The sequence below is a fragment of the Syngnathus floridae genome, chromosome 5 (assembly GCF_059516105.1).
Source record: "Syngnathus floridae isolate MCC-2025c chromosome 5, RoL_Sflo_1.0, whole genome shotgun sequence".
NCBI lineage: Eukaryota > Metazoa > Chordata > Actinopteri > Syngnathiformes > Syngnathidae > Syngnathus > Syngnathus floridae.
The window spans coordinates 11,402,781-11,420,448 of NC_142417.1; the positions used below are offsets into that span (position 1 = coordinate 11,402,781).

Below are 17,668 nucleotides of genomic sequence, written 5' to 3' on the forward strand. Positions count from 1 at the left end.
CAAAAAGGTCCTTTGGGGACATGCGTCTGCAGGTGCTTATCCACCTCCATTCCGCAGCTGTGAAAGCCACAATTTTCTAGCCTCTGGCTCTTTTCTGCCTCCCCAGGTGCATTTCACAGAAACACTTGGCTTGAATGGAACCTGTTTAGAATATTTGAAAAATACAACACTGGAACATCCATTCGCAACATACCTGGTCATTTTCAATTTGGATCGCAGCATTCTAAAATGTTATTTGTAACAGTGGGGGAATCAATAAAATCTTTGAATAATACCAGCAACAAGAATATTTAAAGGTTTTGCAATTATTTTCACCACACTCGTCGTAAGTCTTAAACAATGTGAGGCCGACATGGAAAATGATAAACTGTGAGCAGTCGGGGTTGGAGCCGTCTTGTGCTGCTGACCTGTGACAGCAAGAAACCCTTACAAATCTTCATAGCCCTCAAGAACAGTCAGGACTGGAAAGACACTGATAATCTTAAGACTCCGTAATTACAAAAAAAAGGAGACTCATGATCACTTAAGAATCTATCCAGGTGTTGTATCCAATCTAGAATGTCACCCTTGTGTTTTTCTTTCTTTCTTCCTATCTTTCTTTCAACATCATGGAAGTGTAATTATTGTGTCAGGCATTGTAAATCCTTGGTTGGAATTGGGGCGGGGCTAGATAAACAGAATTGCTTCAACCTGCTTCCCTTTTCGACAAATCAGGTAGAAACAGTACATGAAATAAAGTTGTAATGAATGGCGATTGTGTACTTGTCGAAATAAACCAATCAATCAATAAAAAACATCCTGTTTCCTTTCGTAATGAATATACTTCATTACCATGTTATGTTATATTATATTACATTCAGGCGGAAGTTTATATTCGCAGCAATAGTTGCCCACACCATTCTGGTATGTTGGTGGAGTGAAATGTAAAGAATGGTGGTTGCAGTTGTTGGTACGTCAAGCATATCCGGTAGCCTGACCCTAAAAATGCTTCTTACTGAAAATTTTGGTGGTGTTTTCAAATTTAAGATGCCCACTCATGCATGTAAGCAGCTAACATTTGTGTGTACTTGCTATTGTAAATCCATGCATTGCTTTGTTTGTGCCAGTGTGTGTGTATATGCAGTGTTTACTTGTTTTATTCTACTGGCTGTTTTTTGCCGGTTCCAGTTGACAGCGCATGTCAACAGTAGCGTTTCAAGCACCACTGAATTCATAAATTTTTTCTTCTACAAGTCATTTGGATTTTACTTGTGAACATCCCACTTTCGTGTCCTCACACACTGCTTTGCACATTGTCTCCTTTGGTTTTTCCACATTGTCATCTTCATCTGCCATTTTTGTTTTCATGTTTTTCTGAATCCACACAGTTGCGCGCTTCCTGCTGAGACTTGTTTAAGGCACCCCGCGGTATTTACAAATAGTCTTATAAATTATTGATCCATGCCAAGTAGGACCTTACTTGACCTTCAAATGTTTCACCAAAGTTCATTTTGATGCAATAATACCCCCACCAGTTGAGAAAAGAAATCTTTGTTTTACTTTGTTCATGAGACAAAAGCTTTGTGTGTAACCCTGTCTTATTTTCTAAACCCAATTCAATGTGTAGGGCAGATGGTTCTGGTCTCTTCGGTTGGGTTTAAACAAGTTGTGTCACAATGGCACAATGACTTTGATCATTGAGACAAAAGAAGCTCTTTCAATTATTGCTTCCACTGGCAGAATCGAATCAATGGGAACCTTTCCAACAACTCTTTGGTGTGACTGTTTATTCTTTTGGGCATTTGAATCTACTTTTCTTTAGTTTGGAATTCAGAAGGGCTTTTTCAAGGTTAATATGGATTTGAATCATCTCCTTCCTGGTCATTAGACTTTGCTAAAGAGTGACTACTAAAGATGAACAATCAAATGAAATGAAATGCTGGAGAGGCTTAACTGGAGCTAAACAGAATTCTGACAGCCCTGTAGCTGCCTCGGTGTAGTGCCTGCCGTCCGTCCATCCTAACGTCCGTCCGTTCATCCATCCCAACATCCATCCGTCTGTCCGTCCATCCATCCATCATCTTGGCAGCGAGTTAACAACATTCTTTCGTTTGCATGCGACTCTTGTTGACATGTTACATTTGATATGAACCTGGACAGTAGATTTGAACTTTTAAGCGAGCTAACTCGTGGAACGTCTGTCGTTGGCCCAGCCTTCTATTTAGTCAAACCACAGCTATTTCACAGATAATTACTGGACCGAGACCAGATACGTGGCATTCATCCATGGGCCCTTTGTTGCTAATTGAATTAGACCCTATACTGCAGTACAGCAAAATTAACACTTTCTCCTTGGAGGATGTGTGGTTAGCGTACTAGGAGAGTGTCTTTCTCCATGAGTAACATTCAGGCAAAGTTCTATTCAATTAAACATTTCATTTAGGGTTAAATACAGCAGACATTACTACTAGGCTTTCTGTGTAGTACATATGTGTTTACTCTTCCTCTTTTTGCCATCTGCTTCAAACTTATTGGCAATCTAGATTCACTGCCAACAGCTTTGAGTTTTAAGACACTCCAATTAAAATGTTATAATGAACTCATTTAATTTGTATGGACTGAACTGATGGCCAAACAGATTTGTACAAAGAGAGTTGATGCCAATCATTTAGTTGCAATAATTTGTAAAATCACAGTTTTTACAAGTTGTAATGCAATTTGTGTTTTGTTTTTGAAAGCAAGTCAGTCCAACTTGTTAGAGTAATCACAGATTGCTACCTGTAAAAAATGCTCAGCCGAGGTTTCCAATGTCTCGCCATTTTGACCATTTAACTGTGACACTGTTGTTTAATTGAATTAAAATAATGCATAAAACATTTCATTGTATTAAAATATTTTTATATTATGATTAGAATCATCACATTCTCAGTATTTTGTACATACTCTATATTAAAATTATGCACTTTCAACATAGTTTTTTGCAAATGTTTGTAGGACAAAATCATAATTCTCTGATTTTCCAATGAAAAGAATGACATGCATGTCACACTCTTACGGAAGGCTTTTTGAATGACAAACTAGGGGATAATTGCACAATGCCCTGGAGGGAACACATTAACACAATAGGGATTATGAGACTTCAGTATTTACATGTTGAAATGTATGCATTTAGCATTGACTACTGTTGTTCCCCTCGTTCAATGCACAGTCATGACTAATGTTGTCTAATTTGTATTTTAATAACTCCCAGCACCAAAAAAATTAATTTTGTGTTTAACCAAAACATCATTTTTGTAGTGCTGTCAGTTTGCAGCTTTCACCTAAAGAAAACCAACAATGAGTCGATACTTCATCGTATTTCATTGTTGTGTTAACTAAACAAACTTTCCACCTAAAAACAAATACAGGATACAAGTAGTACACTAAAACCTCTTTTCTCTTCCCAGTCAGCTCTACTGCGACATTAACCAAAGCAGCCTGTGTTTACATGTTCTGGAGAAAGTAGGGCATTCAAGATGATAGTTAACCCAGGTTTTAGCGACTCTATTGTGCTCATGCATTAGTTCTTGTTTTTTGTTCAGGTTTTATTTTTTTGCCTGACAAACCTTCTGGCTTTAGCTGGTCTACAAGCTGAGGGCATCATCTGTCACTTTTGCACCATTGTTGAGCAGTTATATAAGTCTCTGAGGTCACGCAGCGGCCCGCTATTCTTTAATCACCATGCTGTTATGAAATGTGACGTGTTATTTGCATGTCGTCTTTATTATTTATACACTTCCGGTTGTATGTGAAAGATTGTTTTTCTTGCTTTGTTGCCAAACTGATCTTTCACTCCCTTAAAAGAAGCCTTAACAATATAAGAATCATGTGAAATTAGTGTAAAACTTGCAGTGTGAGAATCTACAAGAACAAAACATTCTATTATTTATCATTTTCATGTTTTAGGGTCTGTATCAATAATTTAAGATGTTACAAACTACATTTGCACTGTTGTCTATCCAAGTTGTTCAAAGTATGAATTTGCTCTCTTCATGACATTACAATTTTTTTGTTTTGCCTGAAACTGCAGTAGACCACAAAAGTACGGTACTGTTTTTTGGCTGTGAGTTTTATTAGATGGTTTCACATTTGTTTTTCCACAATATTTTTAGCCTTTACAATTCTTGAGTTATACATGCTGTATGTTAAGACTTATGTCACTTATGTTATGAAGGACCATTATTAAGGAATGAATAAGCAGTACTCCAATAATAGTTGTAATAAAAGTTGTTTGTAAAAAAATAGCGTTTTAAGAATCCTATTATGAAATAATCACAATGATGTGAATTTATTTTTAATACAGTGTAATGAGTAAATGCTGAGTTAACACAAAAATTGTGAAGATTTTTTTTATGGTACACATTTTCACAAACTGTGATTTATTTCTCGTAGTAAATAAATAAAGACGTCTCTGGAAGGCAAATCAAAGATAAAATCATATACAGAAAAAAGATGACATGATAACGATGATATCACCTCAAGGCATTTACTCAGTGTCTGATATCGTCCATGTATGTCCCCAAGGGGCTTGTTTGCTTGATAGCTCGAGCTTGCATGGTAAGTGATGTAATATATTAATCTGTGTCATAATGCTTATTTCTTTTGACATTTCAGCTCTGCAACTGCAGTTCTCAGCATCCACATTCAATTTCTTGTAATAAATAGCCATTTGAAAACAACACGCATGAAACGTAATGCCCCTGTGACATGTATGGCAGGAAATCTTGTACCATCTCCCTTAACCCTTCTTTAAAGCTGACCTTTCCTGTCTCTGGGCTATTTACCACCCAAGACTTCTCGTACCGTGGGGATTTTTATTATCAGTGCTCTCCATTTGTCTGACTTAATTCAGAGCAGTCACAGATCGTACCGGGGCATGCTGTGTATTTACTCTCTGGTATGATGAATGAGCACTTGTGACAAGGTTCAGCATCATCTTTGTGCCAGGGGTAATGAACAACGGGTAAAAAGTACTACCTTGGAGAACTCTGAGCACCAGCCAGAAAATTTAAGAAGTTTACAGTAGAGCTCAGCCTTGGTAGAGAGTGAGAAGAATAAAACAGAAAGGTGATATAATAGAGAAAATATAAGAATGTCCTGATAGCTAAACACGAATGGACTTGACATTTTGAACAATCTCTCTTGGGTAAATGTCACAGATTGCAACTGGTATCTACCGTTTGTCATCATTAGGGTGGACTGTGGGTTCAACAAGCATATTTTTATACATTAACAGGCACCCTCTCTTTTCTGCACTCAACTAGGGAGGAGGACTTGGGAGTCCAGAGGGTGTTGCAGGTGGATCTGAAAATTGAGAGTTTCCCAGAGCTGCTGGGGAGTCGCTGGATGGCGTGGCAGGTGGAATACCCGGCCAGCCGCTCTGCCACGCAGGAGGCCGACACTGAGATTCGACTGGCACAAGAAGATGTGGCAGGCATCGTGCCCTTGGCCATGGTGAGGTGACACTTGAGACACACACACCAATAAAGTGGAAGTGCCAAAGTTGAGCTTTACGGCTCCTGAAAAATTGAGAATTTCCTGAATCTTCTGGCAGGGGCTCAGATTCAAGCCCCTGCCCCTCCGCGTTGAGAGTAGCCAGATGACTTGAAATGAAAACCTGAAGAATGAACATTTTCCAAGATAGAAGAAACTCTGATTTAAAAAAAAAAAAAAAAAATGAAAACGAGATTTGTCAAATGAAAATGTCTATCAAATTTCATTTTAAGATGCATATTGTGTTAAAAATATCAAATTCACAAGAATTCTGGGACTGAATCTAATCGTGACTATTCTGACTTAAAAGGAATACAGTCCACTCATTTCTGTTAAGCAAGATATTTATTAATTAATTAATTAATTAATTAATTAATTTATTTCTTTATTTATTTTTTCCCTGGCAAATTCAAAGTGAGGACAGAGCAATAATTTGAGCCTGTGCTTTGAGAGTCTGTTTAGGAGCAAGACAGAAAGAGAGTTCTACTTTCGGTCCCGGTAGGCCTCAGATGGGGACCAAGGGTGGCTCTGGCCAGAGGGTACGCCTGTAGCAGCGTCTCCCCTCAGCAGGGTCTTCTGCGTAGATTAACGATTGAAGCTCACATGACAAGTCTTTTTGGCGCATCACTGGAGCTTTGTTGAGCAATCAAGGGAAGTGTAGCTTGTGACTTGGACGTGGATCATTCAGATGGAAAATAAGCAGCATTGATCACGTGAAGACAAAAACATCGGCACTGATTACAAAAACAAAGATAGCTTCCATTTCTATTTCTGAGCAGCATACTACAAACCTGACTGCAGTGTTGTGTTATTCTCTAAGTAGTGCCTATGGCGGTAAAAGATAATAGACGCCTGTGGGTGGCTGTTCTTGGATGCAAAAGAATGAGACGAATCCACCACCGATGCGTTCTCAGGATAATTGAAACTGCGCTTTTAATGCTGTATTGTTCGACTTGCTTCGCTCACATCCTTTCATGTCACTGATGTATCAACTGCATGCTTGCCTTGCTCTAGAAATATATAGTATACACCCACATTTGCTGGTAAAAAAAAAAAAAAGCAACAATTATTTGAATTAACTTCGGTAAAGGCTCACCTTGAGGTTGGTAATAGAAAAAAGCAAGATTTTCTGCGAAAAGAGATAATACTGTACCTTACCTTGCTTTAGGGGACCTTTGTGCAAATACTAAGAAGTAATTCCACTATTGTATGTGTAAAATGAATTCCTTGAACGATAACGTACCTCTGCAACGTCTCAACTATATAGTCATCAATCAATTCCAACAGTCTGCTTTTTCACTCTTATTATTCCGCTCATTCTACATTGAGGAGGAATTTTATGGCTGACTATAAATCATGCTGTTTTTTTTTTTATCATTGTGGCATAATCCATCTTAGTTATCTGATATTACAAACAATTTGCTAAACCTAGCTAACTCAATTAAGGGCAGGATAATCTGGGAGCAGATCTCCAAGAAGATGAATAGTGCTTTGTGTGTAATATACGTAACAGATGATGCACTGTGAATGTGCATGTACTGAAAGTTTGATATTCCCTTTGCCTATTTTGATTTGGATCCAGGTGCTTGTTATCACCGCTAATATCAGTATCGGTGCGGCTCTTTTTGATCCATATACCTGGTTGGGTTCCCTAAATCTTCCAATAAAATATGTCACGAAACTATACTGGAGGTAATCCCAGCTCTTGTCTGTTGTAAATATTGAAAAAGAGGAGTAATATATTTTTATATTAAATCATTTCAAAGAGTAGTAGAAAAGTCCAGCCAAGGCGCTTTCTCTTTGAAAGAAAATGCTCCCTAATAATGTGATTAGAGGCACACTCAAGCTATCGCCTTTGTGGATAACAATACCAGCAGGAGGTCTCACAAACACTCATCTCAGTAGTCCAGTTCCATGATCTGACCATCTATTTCAGCATATAAAAACAATTAAAAGCTTGATTAAAGCTATCATAGTTGACAGATTTTTTTCTGATAACAGGCCAGATTATAAGCCAGTGAATTTAAAAATATTTATGATTTAAATATCATCCTTTGGGATCTCTACTGACCAACCATCATTCATGCATAAATCACAATTCATCTATGACACAATCTAAAAACCAGAGATCCCCTTTACGTATGTCAAAACATCTCATCTTTGACTGACTTAAACACACATACAATTTAATCATGAAGAAAAATGTTATCTAGTTTCTTATTCCTTAAAATAAAGTGCCAAATATTAAATACTATAATAATACCAACAAAGCAGTGTTTACATTTTGGCTTTGCAACATTATCTAATCCCAAAATGTAAGGTGCAGCATAAATATACGTATATATTTTTTTCTTGCATGTGAATCACTGATCTAATACTTTGTTGACGCATCACTGCATCTGAGCGCTACCTTCACGCGTCTGTGTGGCATGAAGACAACCAAGTTCTAACACCTGAACGTACTCCAGTTCAAACTGTTTTTGTTGGCTCTTGGCCAGGTAGATTTGTGAAACAAACTTGTAAACGGAACCATCTGGCTTCTTGGCGATGTGAAAATGCTCATTATGTTGACACAGAGTCACTATAAAGTCCTAAACATCTGGACTCAGCACAAGTTGTAAAGATTCAAAGGACTCAATACTCACTGGTGGGACAAACTGAAGGAAGCCAAAGGGTATACAAATAAATACAGTAGCATAATCTGTTCTGCAGGATTGTGTAAACATGCTTTCTTAAATCAATTTAAATTTGTGTCTGTTGTCTTATCTGTAGAAATTGTCAATTTGGTTTTGCAAGTCCTACACAGAATATAAAGATAAACAAAAATATGAATAACCTCAAGTAGCTGCCTTAGGCATTATATGCACAACTGCATCAAGAGGATCAGCTTTTGTTTTTATTTACAAGAGGTCTTTATTTATACAACTATATGGTTAAAGAAAGGAATGCAAGTGCCCTGGCAAGGGTCTCTCTACATTTGAACATGCCGCACAGCTAAATGATCATGCTGTTCTCTATTTGTTTTCACTTTTTTCTTGCGGTATGTCCTCAAATAGTTGATTAAGCACTGAGTGTGTCATCCGCTAGAAATAAACGTCTCTACTTCTCCCGACAGCAAAAAAATACAGATATTGTAATGATTTTTTCGCCTCTGAAGTCTGACTCATTCTACATCCCCAAGATGTGCACTGATATGTGATATTTCCATTTCATTTTACTCCTCCATGTGGCTGCACACTTTTTCAGGCGTTTCTTTGGCACTTGAACTACCCAAGGTGCACGGTATCTACATCCACTCCAGGGTACTTAACACAAAACACAACTACTTCTATATGCAGACACATTCAGAACTCATTAACTATCTGTATCTCCTCCTGTCCTCTTTTGTCCCTCGTCTGTCCCTCAAACACGCACAGACACGCGCACGGACACACAAACACACACACGCGGCATTAGACTTCTCCAATCTGCATGCAGCAATATGAGCGAGGCACACAAGCGAGAAAAGGGAAGACAGAATTAGATTACTTGGGATCACTGTGGCATGAAAGGCCCACGGATAACTTCCACTCCCTCCCGCTGCTACAGTCCTCGCTGAAAGGAAGTTAATGTAAGAGCAGTCGTCAAACCCCTCACACAGACACCGACACGTCTGCCTCCACCATCACCATCTTCTACCCACTGAAGGGAGAACAAAGCCCAGAAATTGGAATAGAAAACAGAACTCTGCACAGATTTGTGAAGTAATTGGAATTGAGTGAAGGTAGGCAGTAAGAGTTGTGCTGTATGAAATGTGGTTGGCCAGCGCGTGAAAGAATCAAATATTCATGGTGAAATGTATTTTTACACACAAGTGCACATACAAGATAAACTGTAATAATACTAATGGATGGACGACTTTCAACAAGGTTGAACCATTTACAAATTAATTTAAACATTGTGTGCATGTTGGCCACATTGTAGCAAGTATCTGTTTATGCAATCAGAAGCATAAAAAGAATAAGGCAATGCCACACAAATCTTAAGATACCTGTGAAGTAAAAATAAATATCTTCTAAATTTGACACACTACAAAGAAGAATGTTAGCTGTTTTCACTGCCCTTGAACTGCCCGTGAAAATTGATTCTACTTTTCCACTAGCACAAAGCTTTTTTCACACAGATGGTCACTTTGCAAACAAACAAATCACCCCGGCATGCTCTTCTATCTTTCTCTGGACAATATGTGTATTCTCAAGCAGGTACATCGCTAGATTATTCAATGCAAAATGTTTTTCAAGAGTGTAAACATAGCGAGCCAGCTAACTGAATGTCACAATTGTGCTGCAAAAGTACTGGCAAAGGCACTTACAGTCAATTCTTATTTATTGGGGGAGGGACTAGTGTATCATTTTAGCCCTGCCCAAAATGTCTGGACAGTTAAGGTAGTGAAAAACTGTTTAATGCAATATCTTCACAATTTAGTACCATATACAGTAATTCTCAGTTATCATGTTTTCAGCTATCATTTTAAAACTTGTAGTATGTATTTCAAAACAAATCTCTAAATTCACCTCACAGGGTCTTAAATCTAGGAATAAAATCCTAGTATGTGCTTCACAGACACTTTTAAATTCTTGGGTAGAGCAAACAACTTCCTGAATGACGGAAATGGGAAAACAGGAGAATAAAATGTTCAAACTAAAGTGAAAAAATATTACTGATTGCTGTGATTCATTTTGTCGGCTATTTCTTTGCGTCATGAAAAAAAAAAAATCACACAAATCAAGACAAACCTATTGCCGTTGCAATTTCATGCTGGCAGAGCTTAAAGCACAGAATGATTGCATTTTTTAATCCTTTCGTAATTTCAAGATTCCGGATCACTTCAAATTCGCAGATTCATTGCGGCAAGCTTTAAATATTGATTAGATATCTAGAAAGAGAGTGCTAGTGCTACTGACATTCTGTCAGGGTCCCTTTCAGCACCACAGGAAATCAAACTTGGTCTTCAGTTGTTTTATCTTCTAGTTTTGTCCTGGAAAGTAATCTTGCTCAAAATGTAGGCAAAGCTGCAATCTGAGATTCCTCAACAATGTCCTTGACTTTATATTCCACATCACATGACAGCACTTCAAGGTAATTGTCAAATATTCTCCTCGTCTAATTCAAACTTTATAATTTTTAAGGAGGGGGGTTTGAACGATCAATTGTCAAGGTTGACTTTCGATAAAGGTTACAGATTAAAGGAAAGATTGTTTGAATACTCAGAGGAGAAGGACTAGAAAGAGTGTTGGTTTCACCAGAGCTAATTGGGACGGAGAAAACACAGACCGCTCAATCTTTTTAATCAAGTTGAGAGCTGAGACTTCACAGAGCTCGCTGAAAGCATCTGTTGACATATCACTTCTGTGATTTGTTCTAGAAGGTCCTTTTATCTGTGATTAGCACTAATTAGACTAATAAGATAGACAGTCGTTTGTCATAATAAACCTGCTGCTGAAGTTAAACAATGGGTATTGACCTGGAATAATCCTGTCAAATGAATAAAGAGCCATGACTAACAATAGTATGTAAACGAAGAGCATAGCACAATACAACTAATGCCTATTGCTAATGAGATTCTTATTTTGAGGTTTATGTTACAGTTGATCTTTAATTCATGACGCCTCCTACTTTTTGGGCAGATTTACTGGAATCGATCGTTTGAACAACATAGTTTATTGCATTTCGACCAGCATGTGACACCTCTGGGAGAGCAGCGGCATATTTTGAAAAACGAACTTTAAAGCGTGCCTCCTGTGTGTTGTCACAAACCCACCATAACTGGGTGAGCTCAAAACACGCTTTCAATTTGTCACCAATTTAAAACCAAGAACCTGGAGTCAAGTTAGGGCACAGATCCCAAAACTTATTTTTGATGACTATAACGGTGCATGCATGTCTCACATTCTTTTAAATCTGCCATATCTAATTATGTGCTATTTTAACCAGCTTCTTGTCCTAACAGAAAACATTCAATTTAGAGATGAATCACCCCCCTGCTCACCTTTTGTCCCCATGTGTTGCTGCATTCGATTATACTTGAAGGAGCTGTGTTTTTAGGTCATCAGGAGATGAATCTTAAAGGCAGTAATTGGATGTCTGAGCGGATTTCTCTGCACAGTAGGAGGCTTTACCATTATCTTTTGCCATTGTAGAGTAACATACTCCTGTCCAGCCTGCCCTCATCATCATTACCCATGCTGTGGAAGTGTGATGATGGAAAGGGAGCATGGGGACAGGGCATAAATCATATCTGGGCACATCCGTCTTCCTGTTCGAGCCCAGGCACCAAACTGTGCGCTCTCGCTCTTGCTGGGCACACTTGGAGATGAGGACGTGTGAAAAGCAGCCGTTGGTGTTCACATGCGGCTTCCAATGCATCCTTAAACAATATATCATGACCGTGGCCACTACGGCATTCCCATGGTAAAGTCATCAATCAACACTCTCCAATGAATGTCTCATTTTATTCTTTGATTCTATTCACTCTGCAGTGTGCATCTTGTCTGCACAGGAGAGTAAACTCGTGAAAGCGCTGTCAAAAACGACTAGATAAACAAACATGTATTTATATGCTAATCCGGCAGATATGAAACTGACGAAACAATAATGACGTACATTGAGCAATACTGTTTATAGCAGCTGCACGCCGTACCTGTCAGTCTTATCTTAAGGGTATATAAGTGACATGCGCATGCTGTTTGACAGAGATGAAAAAAACATTTTGAGAAGCGTGTGATTCAAAAGTTTGAAACAAAATGGGTCTGATGGATAAACTTCAGGTGCGCTATTATCAGCATTCAAGCACTCAAGGTTAAGAGGGTGATTATGAAGTATTAGGCTCTATTATTGATTTAGTGATTTAGTATTGTAACCACAGCACAAACTTGGAACATGGTCTGATGTTATACTACTTAAAACATCAACATTTGGTCTCCCAAGTGTTTTTGTTTGAGAGTATACCAGCATGATAATTGTGGTGAATGTAAGAAGTTTGGTTTGTTTGCACCCAATTTCTTTAACCTGGAAAAGTAGATTGTAAATATGCATATTTTCACTGTCATTCAGAAGGGCACAGAAGCATGCATGTTTTTTGGAGTGCAAAAAGTGAGCTGAGATTTACATTATAAAATAAACCTATGTTAAACCTTGTTTGCCATTTGACTGCAGGATTCACTGAATTGGTTCTGCTGCTCCAGTGCTTCCTGCAATCACTGACATCAAATAATTATCAGCTTCCGGTACTTCAAAATTAGAAGTTTACATAGCAACAATTTACAGAGAAGCACTCAGATGTCCAACCTTGGATAAGCTTTTTAAATAGATTTCTCAAAATGATGTTTTATGCCAATGTAGTAGATTTTCTGTTCCCTTTCATCTTTTGAGAAATGTTTGGACAGTAGTAGGAAAAACAGGTATGAAATAAATGCTGCGACATTCTACCATATTTCCTATTCGCTGCCGCTACTTCTCTTCACTTCTGACTTATAACCTGGCCCACCAAGCTTTGAGAAGAATGTGCCTATTTCTTAGTGGTAATGGAGTCTACAGTGAGGCTGCCCTTTGTGCCCAGTCAGAGAGGTCTGTGTCCAGGGGGGCAGATAAGCCAAGATAAGTCAAACTAAGCTGGCAGAATAGAACTCGATCAGAGCCGGGTGGAGAAATCTGACAAAAGATCAGGAGGTCGTAACCGACTTGCATGGTTGGCTGTTGGCGAAGAACTCTTATTCGATCGACCGAGCAAAATAGTTGCTGGGCTAAGAATGAGCAGAATGGGTTGTTTTCCATCCTCTGAGCCCAGGCTCATTGGGCAAAACAGCAGGAGCGCCACTGAGAAATCTTTACCATTGCCAGCATCCGTCAAAGCTCCAGGCAGCTCCCTCCCTCGAGCCCCCGCAGCGCTCTCACTCACGAGGTGAGACGAGAGATGGCTATGTCCCTGGTGTCTGACCTTGATTCCGCCTAAAATAAGCCCGCCTGTTGTTGACATTCACAAGGGTCTCACTCCCGCCTCTGACACGTTGATCCATGTGTATTACAGGTATGGAATTCCTGAGAATTGCAGGGGATATGTCCTATAAACTGACAAAGTACTCCTTCCAAGTGGACCCATGTTTTATTCACAGGATCATTTTCACAGCATGTGGTGCAATTCACAGCCACTGGGATCAAGACAGTGGTATCTTATTGCCTCAGCAGCAACCCGCAATCAATTCTACAAACTATATTTTGAAGACACTAACTCTGTTTGTGTACTTGTAGGCTGTATATTCACCCCTAGTTTACATTTCAGGATGAAAATGTCCCAATACAGTTAAGAAACACATTGCATAAAAATAGGACAAAATCAACAAGCTTTACACAGACTACAAACTAGAGCGGAATTAATAATTTCAGGGGCATTTGTCATGTCAGCAATGTGTCACCAAGATGCTTCTCTGCAAAGTTTACCCATAAATCATGTCCTCTCAAAACTCATTTACATTGGAGAGCAGTTTGGTGTGACTGAACCATCAATAGCATCCATGAAATGCCAATATTCAATAAAAGACAACTCACTGATGCAGAGGACAGTCTACATACAAATTTTATTTGAAAGTGATTGCAGGGGATATGTCCTATAAACTGACACGGGAAAAACTGGATGAACTCAAGTAGTACGTGTGAAGTATAAAATTATAATGTCATGAATAAGATGATTGAGAAATAGATTATAGCTTTAGGTTTAGAAATGTAAGAAAACAATACTGGTGTATACAGTACAGAGAAAAATATTTCGCCCCATTTTTTCCATTTCTGATGATTATGATACAGAATTGTTTGAACATTTGTGAAATTTAAATGTTTTGAATCCTTAAGACAAGGTTATTATCTTATATATCCCAAATAGACACCAAAAATCAGTTTCCAATTGATTTTATTCATGAGCACTAAGACAGCAATTTCAGTTTCCAATTGATTTTATTCATTAGCACTAAGACAGTAAACATAATGGAATGACAAAGAGAGAAAGAAACCATGGAATAAAATACATGCAAACTGACGAGATGAGGAACACCTGGACAAAACAAGATGACAGACAGTTGTTTGGAAGACAGAAGGGATCATGCTGACAAGAACAGATGGACACAAAAAACAACTGGACATGGGAGAGCATGACCAAGACCATGTCCAGGCAGAAGCTGGATTCGTTCATAAAAAATCTCATAAAAACTGACTCGTTCCAAGAAATACGTGTCTACGAGAAGACACAAAAGGACTGTCATGTATATGGCAAATCTACGAGAAGAAGCAAAGATGATTATTTGCAACAATGATGCTTCAGTAAAAGCAACATGAGGGACATCTGGTAGAAAAATAAAGTCAGAGAAACGTGTTTCATTAAATATATATATTGTTAATAATATTTTAATTATATAATAATAATAATATTTATTTATTTTTTTCCAGAAATGATGATTTCTACACAATAGAATGATTCAGGCGGCTCCATTGCATGTTCCCAATTTTTATGGCTTTTGAAAATGTGTTCACATGGTATTGGTGATGATGGAAGACCTGATTTGGAGTCAAAAGATGAAAACGACACTAAACTTTTGTATGTCGCTTTTCACTGGCCATGATTACCAATGCACCCCCTTTCACACGCACCTTCATTGTTCGATAGTTTGGTGGTTATTATACAGGTTAGCGGCAAAACAACCAAATCGTCATCAATGCACGCTACATTCATTGACTACAATCGTGCTGGTCATTCAAAATCTTAATCTTCAAACAGAATGAAAAATGCCCCCGAGGTGTTGTGAGCAATATGGGGATGACATCAGAGAAAGTTGATCAGATGCTTGGTGCTATGATATTCTGCTAATGCCTTTGCATAATTGATCTGGGGTGGGAGGGGCTGGGGCGTTGGGGGTGGTGGTGTGAGGGCTGATTTGTGTTCAGAATGGTTCACATTCTTTTCAGTATGCGAGATGATTTTTTTTTGTACTTCACCAGTTTATGAAGGTGTGGCCTCAATTGATATACTTTGCATTATTTCACGAGAAATTATTTTATATCATACCCTACAGTCATCATAAAATGAAAGCAAAGCACAGCTAAACAACTTTTCAATGACTTAACCTAACGGTAGCTTTACACACTAGTTCATCTCAAGCCTCTTCCCAAAATACCGTGGTTACCCTTTATTGTGAACTTGGACAGGACATTAGACAACCTTTCCACAATGGCTCTGTTCCTTGAAACACTTACCATAGTGGACCTTGACACATCTGCTAATTTAGAGCTGCCAGCTCTTCTTGTTCATGTGATGGTCATCTTGATCCCTCATTAGCTCTCCTTTTTAGGGGGTACCTTTGGCAATGGACCACTATCTGAGCAATCTTCTCCTTACCCTGCTCAGCAGTAATGAGAAGCTCATGCCTCTCAGTGGCATGTACCTGAGGCAGGGTGCTAGTGAATAGCAGGTTAAGCTGTTTTATAAGGCAGCCTGGTGTTTTTGTGAGCCATGCAATGACTGCTACCACTTAGATCCTTTGAGCTGGGCAGAGAAAGTGATAGGAGGAGGGGAAGAGCTGAAAACGGGTTTATCCTTGGAGAAGCACCAATTGGAAGAACTGGGAATAGTGTAGAAAGAGGGAGACTCATTAAAAAGCAACGTGTTGGCTTATTCGCAAGCATCCTACGACTTCAATGTACTGTCATGCAGTGATGTATCACTCTGCATGGGGCCTCCATATTCTTTATTCCGACTCTCTTCCATGTGTCTCACTTCTGACCAATTAAACACCCACTGGAATAAGGCAGCTGAGTTTTCACATTGTGTATGAGGGGGGAAAAGTTGATGAAAGGTCATCTTAATGGCTTTGGGACGCTGTCTGATTTGTGTGTAATGCCTAAAATTCATCAGCAGCTGTCCCCTATTCCCATTTTACGGTCTTTTTGCTTCTGACTTTCATAATTCATCATCAAGGGATGGGACTTGATCAGAAAGTAAGAATATTTCATTTATTGCATGTAAGTCGACCATTCATCAAATCTTATTTCATTTCATCTGTTTGTCAAAGGATATGAGAAATGACAAAACGTCATCAAGGGTTGTGAAGCATGTATAACAGATTTATGGCACAGATGTGGCCCTTTGCTCACAGATAAATATGATCTCATTATTTAAATACACCATCAAGAATAACAATATATATATATATATATATATATATATATATATATATATATATATATATATATATATATATAAACATTCTCATCCACAAGGTTGTTGCTCTACCGCAAGTTCTAATCTAAGTTCTGGCTCCACCATGTTTGCTCATTTATATCAGCTCTAACCAGGATGGCCAGGTCAGAACGCAACCGCATTACTACGGACAAGGAGGAGAAGCTAATCACGACACCAGAACGGGCGATGTTGCTATTTCTCATGCTGCCCATGTCACTCAGGCTGACACCATAAATCTCACTTATATTCAGATCCAGAGGAGACACGGCAGAAATTACAGCCCAGAACACATTACCAGCTCCCGCAGTGTGCTGAATGCTAAGAAAGAGATCCTTGATAAAGCAGACAGCTACTTCTTCCCAGATTATAGGACACAAAGACATCGCTCTAATACTCTGAGGTGAATTGGCTGGGAAGAGCAGCACAAACAAGGAAGCTACGTGAAAAGTATTTTTCTGCCTTAAGTACTCTAAATTTATGTGCATTCTTACGCCTTGCCTCCAACAAGCAGTAGAGTTTGCTTGTGTTTTGTAAAATGAACATTGGTTCATGTTTTTATTGTTACACAATGACCAATCACTACTAGATCTATGAGAATTTATATGTGACATTGGTGCTGGAATGGGGTAACACAAAGCACATTGAAAAAAATTTGCAGTTAATTACGTGGTCTCTTTCGCGATGCACTGAAAATGTAAACTGTAGCTTGTCAACTCACTGTGCAACTTTAAACTCTCGCCTCACAGTGAAATAATGTCAATACAGTCTGCCTACCTTCACAGGCATCCGTGTTATTTCATATTCATTGGGAAAGCGCTGAGTGAGAAACCCTGCCAATGCGCATCATTAGTCCCCATTTTTGCAGTTAATTGTGCTGCCCATGTCTTACTGTGT

General features: G+C 38.7%; 1 protein-coding gene across 1 annotated transcript in view; it reads left to right on the top strand.

The window, feature by feature from the left end:
* LOC148398147 (transmembrane protein 132C) overlaps nucleotides 1-17,668 on the top strand; it is an 80,515-nt gene that overhangs the window by 43,139 nt on the left and 19,708 nt on the right. The window contains exon 4 of the mRNA XM_088377042.1: nucleotides 5,283-5,472. Coding sequence (XP_088233168.1) covers nucleotides 5,283-5,472 — 190 coding nt within the window. The remainder of the gene's footprint in view (nucleotides 1-5,282; nucleotides 5,473-17,668) is intronic.